Source organism: Rutilus rutilus (genome assembly GCF_951802725.1).
Source record: "Rutilus rutilus genome assembly, chromosome: 18".
Classification (NCBI taxonomy): Eukaryota; Metazoa; Chordata; class Actinopteri; order Cypriniformes; family Leuciscidae; genus Rutilus; species Rutilus rutilus.
Genome location: NC_140231.1, coordinates 36,125,621 through 36,133,400, shown reverse-complemented (window position 1 = coordinate 36,133,400; position 7,780 = coordinate 36,125,621). Strand labels below are relative to the sequence as shown.

Sequence of the window (7,780 nt, the reverse complement as noted above, 5' to 3'; positions counted from 1 at the left end):
ACACACACACACGCTGGGGGAGCCTGGGGGGGCTCGGGGGGGGGAGTCATGTGTGGCGCAGGTTTTGATAAATACAGAGGTCCCAAAAGTGATCTTGCTAGGGGGGTTGGGGGCTATTCTATCTCACATTCAGCCAATCACACACTCCGAAGGGGCTTCTCCCTCACATTCAGCCAATCACACACTCCGAAGGCGCTTCCACCTCACATTCAGCCAATCACACACTCCGAAGGCGCTTCCACCTCACATTCAGCCAACCACACACTCCGAAGGCGCTTCTACCTCACATTCAGCCAATCAAACACTCCGAAGGGGCTTCTCCCTCACATTCAGCCAATCACACACTCCGAAGGGGCTTCCACCTCACATTCAGCCAATCACACACTCCGAAGGGGCTTCTCCCTCACATTCAGCCAATCACACACTCCGAAGGCGCTTCTACCTCACATTCAGCCAATCACACACTCCGAAGGGGCTTCCACCTCACATTCAGCCAATCACACACTCCGAAGGGGCTTCCACCTCACATTCAGCCAACCACACACTCCGAAGGCGCTTCTACCTCACATTCAGCCAACCACACACTCCGAAGGCGCTTCCACCTCACATTCAGCCAATCACACTCTCCGAAGGGGCTTCTCCCTCACATTCAGCCAACCACACACTCCGAAGGCGCTTCTACCTCACATTCAGCCAACCACACACTCCGAAGGCGCTTCTACCTCACATTCAGCCAATCACACACTCCGAAGGCGCTTCTACCTCACATTCAGCCAACCACACACTCCGAAGGGGCTTCCACCTCACATTCAGCCAATCACACACTCCGAAGGCGCTTCTACCTCACATTCAGCCAACCACACACTCCGAAGGCGCTTCTACCTCACATTCAGCCAATCACACACTCCGAAGGCGCTTCCACCTCACATTCAGCCAATCACACACTCTGAAGGGGCTTCTACCGCACATTCAGCCAATCATACTCTCCGAAGGGGCTTCGCCCTCACATTCAGCCAATCACACACTCCGAAGGCGCTTCCACCTCACATTCAGCCAATCACACTCTCCGAAGGGGCTTCTCCCTCACATTCAGCCAACCACACACTCCGAAGGCGCTTCTACCTCACATTCAGCCAACCACACACTCCGAAGGCGCTTCTACCTCACATTCAGCCAATCACACACTCCGAAGGCGCTTCTACCTCACATTCAGCCAACCACACACTCCGAAGGGGCTTCCACCTCACATTCAGCCAATCACACACTCCGAAGGCGCTTCTACCTCACATTCAGCCAACCACACACTCCGAAGGCGCTTCTACCTCACATTCAGCCAATCACACACTCCGAAGGCGCTTCCACCTCACATTCAGCCAATCACACACTCCGAAGGGGCTTCTACCGCACATTCAGCCAATCATACTCTCCGAAGGGGCTTCGCCCTCACATTCAGCCAATCACACACTCCGAAGGGGCTTCTACCTCACATTCAGCCAATCACACACTCCGAAGGGGCTTCGCCCTCACATTCAGCCAATCACACACTCCGAAGGGGCTTCTACCTCACATTCAGCCAATCACACACTCCGAAGGCGCTTCCACCTCACATTCAGCCAATCACACACTCCGAAGGCGCTTCTACCTCACATTCAGCCAATCACACACTCCGAAGGCGCTTCTACCTCACATTCAGCCAATCATACTCTCCGAAGGGGCTTCGCCCTCACATTCAGCCAATCACACACTCCGAAGGGGCTTCCACCTCACATTCAGCCAATCACACACTCCGAAGGGGATTCTCCCTCACATTCAGCCAATCACACACTCCGAAGGGGCTTCTACCTCACATTCAGCCAATCACACACTCCGAAGGGGCTTCCACCTCACATTCAGCCAACCACACACTCCGAAGGGGCTTCTCCCTCACATTCAGCCAATCACACACTCCGAAGGCGCTTCCACCTCACATTCAGCCAATCACACACTCCGAAGGGGCTTCCACCTCACATTCAGCCAATCACACACTCCGAAGGGGCTTCTACCTCACATTCCCTGACGTTGCCTCGACTTTGCTTTTCAACCCGGAAGTACAAAATTGCTCTGATAAACGCAAAAATAACCGATTACCACATTGTTTTTAGTGTTTTCAGTGATGTACATATCTGTTCACGTCTGTTTCATGACCCCGTCGTCTCGTCTCAGAGTCTCTGGCGTATCTGGAGCCTGCAGATGTTCAGCAGCAGCTCAGTCACTTCCAGCAGGCGTCTCGAGTCCAGGCCGACGTTTCTCCTCCTCCTCCTCCTCCTCTTCCTCCTCTTCCCGACGCTCCCGCTGCTCCGGCCCGACCCGACTCCATCCTCACCTGCGAGTTCTGTGAGTTCAGCTCCGGGTACATGCAGAGTCTGCGCAGACACTACCGGGACCGGCACGGGGGGAAGAAGCTCTTCAAGTGCAAAGACTGCTCCTTCTTCACCTGCTACAAGTACGATCTTCATCTCTACGCTTTTATCCCAACGGACTCGCATTTAAAGGGTTAGTTCACCCAAAAATTAAAATTCTGTCAGTAATTACTCACCCTCATGTTGTTCCAACCGCGTAAGACCTTCGTTCATCTTCGGAACACAAATTAAGATATTTTTGATGAAATCTGAGCCATGTTTCACTCCTCCATAGGCTTCCAGTGTGACCGAAACTTGCTGGCCCAGAAAAGTTATTAAAGAGATCGTTAATATAGTCCAAGTGACTCCAGTGGCTCAATCTTAAGTATATCAAGCGACGAGAATACTTTTTGTGCGCAAAAACAAACAAAAATAACGACTTAATTCCACTATTCATTTCCTTCTCTCTGGATGTCTAGTTGGTTCGCGTAGTGTTTTTGCGCAGCGCGTCTGTGTTACACGTCACCACGTAGGCTCACTATTGGCCGACGCCGGTCATGTGTGTGTTGCGTGATGACGTGCAACACAGACGCGCAGCGCAAAAACACTACGAGGCCCAGAGAGAAGGAAATGAAAAGTGGAATAAAGTCGTTATTTTTGTTTGTTTTTGTGCACAAAAAGTATTCTCGTCGCCAGGCCCGGATTAACACCGTGTAGTGCCCCTGGGTGACAACATTTGAATATTTTTTTTTTTTTTACAGTTTTCAGTGGTTATGAGGAGCAATATGAGAGAGAAATTTGGTGATCGTTGTTTAGGTACATTAAGCCACGTAAAGCTTTTTCACGTTAGTATAAACCCCATGAGAACCGTGTGGAGTCAACCCACAGCCCAACCCACAACCCACGCTGCCCTGCTGAAAATGTGAAGCAGAAACGCAGCGCTTAATGTCAGATAACGTCCTTAACTTTAACCTGGACTTTTGGTTCGATTTTTTGACCGTTTTCAGTGGTTATGAGGAGCAATATGAGAGAGAAATTTGGTAATCATTGTTAAACCACGTCATGTCATATTGTCAGCATGGTACTTATGAAGTAGATTAGTGGGTCAGAGATGTCTAATGCTTTTTGAAAACTTAAGGCTTTCTTATTCATAAAACGAGTTGGATATCACATTTTTGTGTACATTTTTATTTATTTACATTAGTAAGCTACAGGACATCGTCTTTCAAAACATGACCTGCGCGAAAGAGAAAAAAATAAATAATGCGTCATTATTCCCAGCACTTCTGAAAATGCACTTCCGAATGCGTCTCTGTCCCCAGCACATTTCAAACCAAACTGACGCCCATGAGTGAGGTTGTCGGGGTTGTCTTAATCCATTGTCGGCATCTTTCCGCTTGGATCTTAATTGGGCTTTGGAAAGGCGAAAAAAAAAACGACCCCTCCCTATAAACTTTTGGGGTACCTGGTGTCAGACTTGCAGGTGCCATAGGCGCATCGTTTCACTATCTTGCTGAAAATCGCAATGTTTGACGGTCACGGGGGTCCTTCTCCTTAGTTACAGTTGCTGAGCTAGGATTGGACGAGGACCGTTCGAGGGCGGGGTTTTGCGAACGGTCAATTCTTTATGGATATAATTAATATTCTCTCTGTATATATTGTATCATTAACTGTTCATTTTGTATCTGCATCTCTTCCAGCAAAATAATATATATACAAAACATGAAAAATATTTTAAAGTCTAGTCATTATCTTAATCACTTGGTGCCCCCCTATCGGCTGGTGCCCCAGGGCACTCGCCCAATCCCGTCTATGGATAATCCGGCCCTGCTCGTCGCATGATAAACTTAATGTAGTGCCACTGTAGTTACTTGGACTATTTTAACGATGTTTTAATAACTATTCTGGGCCGGTGAGTTTCGGTCACACTGGAAGCCTATGGAGGAGTCAAAATTCTGTCAGATTTCATCAAAAATATCTTAATTTGTGTTCCGAAGATGAACGAAAGACTTACATGGTTGGAACAACATGAGGGTGAGTAATTACTGACAGAATTTTCATTTTTGGGTGAACTAACCCTTTAAGCTCATCATTAAAAGCGGGATTTCCTTAGTAGCTATTCTTCAACTCTTTTTGATTTGACATTGACATTAACATTACATGATAACATTTAATTTTAGTATGTTGTTTTTTAAAATATTTGTATTATTTTCTTTTTAACTTTGTTTTGGTTTTGAAACTCTATTTTAAATTTACGTTTTCATGGTTTCCTTATTAGCTTTTCTTCAACTCTTTTTGATTCGTTTTAATTTTTTTATTTATTTAAATTTTACGTTATCATAAAATTATAAAACATTTCATTTTTGTCTTATAATTCTTATATTTTATAATTCTTTATTTTATTTTATTTTGAGAGCTATTATATTAGCTTTTCATCCACTCGCAAACCCCAGTTTGAGAAACCCTGATCTTAAAATGCTTGGAATCTAATCATCAGAATATCCCTGTGTGTGTGTGTGTGTGTGTGTGTGTGTGTGTGTGTGTGTGTGTGTCAGGTCTACGTTCACACTGCATGTGGAAGGCGGTCACAGCAGTGGATCGGAGGAGCTTCTCAAAGACCTTCGATGCCCCTTCTGTCTTTACCACAGCAAACACAAGACCAGCATGATCGACCACATCGTCCTGCACAGAGGTGACACACTCCTCATTTCTAATCATTTCATTATTAGCGTTTCATCAATTTATTTCGATGTTGGTTTTCTTTTGGCTCTCTGTGTTCAGTGGGTCATTTAACTCATTGGTTCAGTGATTTTTTTATAATTTTTTTCCTTACTTTACTCGCGGCTGAAAACCAATGCTGCCACTCAAGTGTTTCTGCCACTCAAGTGTTTCTGCCACTCAGTGTCTCCGCCACTCAGTGTTTCTGCCACTCAGTGTCTCTGCCACTCAGTGTTTCTGCCACTCAGTGTTTCTGCCACTCAGTGTCTCTGCCACTCACTGTCTCCGCCACTCAGTGTTTCTTTCTGCCACTCAGTGTTTCTGCCACTCAGTGTTTCTGCCACTCAATGTCTCTGCCACTCAGTGTCTCTGCCACTCAGTGTTTCTGCCACTCAGTGTCTCCGCCACTCAGTGTTTCTGCCACTCAGTGTTTCTGCCACTCAATGTCTCTGCCACTCACTGTCTCTGCCACTCACTGTCTCTGCCACTCAAGTCTTTCTGCCACTCAATGTCTCTGCCACTCAATGTCTCTGCCACTCACTGTCTCTGCCACTCAGTGTCTCTGCCACTCACTGTCTCTGCCACTCAGTGTTTCTGCCACTCACTGTCTCACTCAGTGTTTCTGCCACTCAGTGTTTCTGCCACTCAGTGTTTCTGCCACTCACTGTCTCTGCCACTCAGTGTTTCTGCCACTCAGTGTCTCTGCCACTCAGTGTCTCTGCCACTCACTGTCTCTGCCACTCAGTGTTTCTGCCACTCACTGTCTCACTCAGTGTTTCTGCCACTCAGTGTTTCTGCCACTCAGTGTTTCTGCCACTCACTGTCTCTGCCACTCAGTGTTTCTGCCACTCAGTGTCTCTGCCACTCAGTGTCTCTGCCACTCAGTGTTTCTGCCACTCAGTGTTTCTGCCACTCAGTGTTTCTTTCTGCCACTCAGTGTGTGTAACCGCACTCACTCCGGCTGACAGTGACGTCACATGCATAACCTCGCTTTTTTTTCCTTTTTTCTTTAAAAAAAAACAGGAGAATACTGAAAAAATATTGTACCCCACCCACCCAAGAGAAAACAAATTATTAAATGAAAAGCTCCATGCTGGAAGAGTTGTGATGCATTAAGAATAAAAGGTTTCCGGGACTGATTGTGTGTGTGTGTGTGTGTCTCAGAGGAGCGCGTAGCGCCGCTGGAGGTCTCGCGCTCGAAGCTGTCCCGTCACCTGGAGGGCCTGGTCTTCCGCTGTCATAAATGCACCTTCACCTGCTCCAGCGAGCAGAACCTGCAGATGCACATCCAGAAGCACGAGGAGCTGAAGCCGTATCAGTGCCAGCTCTGCTACTACGACAGCAAGCTTCTGCACGAGCTGGAGGCTCACCTGCGAGAGGAACACAAGGTGCCTGTTCTGACCTACATAACGTGGTGTGAAGCTGTGTTTATGCTTCTGTGTACTTTCTGCATGTTTATTTTAAGACTAAAGTTACGTTTAAAGGTGCAGTAAGCGATTTTTGAGAAATGTTATTGAAAGTGGATTGGACCGAGCAGCACAACACACTTGTAGCCAGTCAGCAGTGGGGGGCGTGTCCACTCATGATGGGGGAGGAGAGAGAGTGAGCCAGTCAGCAGTAGGGGGCGTGTCCACTCATGATGGGGGAGAAAGGAGAGTGAGCCAGTCAGCAGTAGGGGGTGTGTCCACTTGTGATGGGATGGAAACGCTGCTTTATTCACAAACGTTTTATACCATATTCCAATTGATCCGCAGGTGATCCGTAACTTTGAGCTGGTGGGGCAGGTGAACCTGGACCAGCTGGAGCTGATGAAGGACAAGATGAAGGACGCGAACAGCAGCGAGGATGAGGAGAGAGAAGAAGAGGAGGCAGACGAAGAGGAAGAGGAGGAGGAGGAGATGATGGATGAGGAAGAGGAGGAGAAGCTTCCGGACGAGACGGAGGACACAGGTAACAGTTCAGCAGATTCACTCAGTCTGGGTAAAGATAATGGGTCAAAGATATAACGCTATCAAACGTAGCGTCACGCTAGGTCATGAAGGTCACGTTAGTCAAGCTCACATCAGTGCCTCTCAGCTGATACACGTCTGCCTATAGGAATACGACGCCTATCACTGTATTCATATCTCCTTCAGTATTATCAGGAGCGAATGACCCTCCTCCCTCCCCAGCTCCACCTGTCTCCAGTCAGGATTTAGCATTCTGAGTCTCCTCCAATCAGACTAAATTCATTAAAATATTGACATTAATGATATCTGCAATGCATTCATGTTGGTTGTGTTCTGTTTACCCTAAGGGGGGTTATCAATCCTTTTTTTGGGCGATAAATAATGGCGCAAAGTACACCAGTACATGGACGAGCGCAAACCTTAGCAAATCAGCTTGCGTGTTCCATTTACAGAAATATTGAGCTCAAATCTGAAGAAAACAATGGTTTTGTCTGCAGTGTCTCACATCACGGGCCTTTTACACAAAACGTCACGATTAGGCGACGTAAATGTACGAAACAATTGATCCCGAAAACATAGACTCCTATAGAGCCAATCACACTGGGCGATCAATCACAGCGCGACAGAGCAAGAATTGTTGATTTTTTCCGCTGTAAGCTCGCGCTCGATCGGCCCAAAGCCGGCATCCGACCAGCGCGGAAGGTCTCTACGCGTTACTGGCCTTTTCTCGAGGCA

General features: G+C 47.4%; 1 protein-coding gene across 4 annotated transcripts in view; it reads left to right on the top strand.

Moving 5' to 3' along the window:
* znf462 (zinc finger protein 462) overlaps positions 1–7,780 on the top strand; it is a 52,430-nt gene that overhangs the window by 41,664 nt on the left and 2,986 nt on the right. For all 4 annotated transcript variants that reach the window (XM_084386389.1, XM_084386386.1, XM_084386387.1 and 1 more), the window contains exons 8-11: positions 2,203–2,482; positions 4,934–5,070; positions 6,261–6,484; positions 6,851–7,046. In XM_084386389.1, coding sequence (XP_084242515.1) covers positions 2,203–2,482; positions 4,934–5,070; positions 6,261–6,484; positions 6,851–7,046 — 837 coding nt within the window. The remainder of the gene's footprint in view (positions 1–2,202; positions 2,483–4,933; positions 5,071–6,260; positions 6,485–6,850; positions 7,047–7,780) is intronic.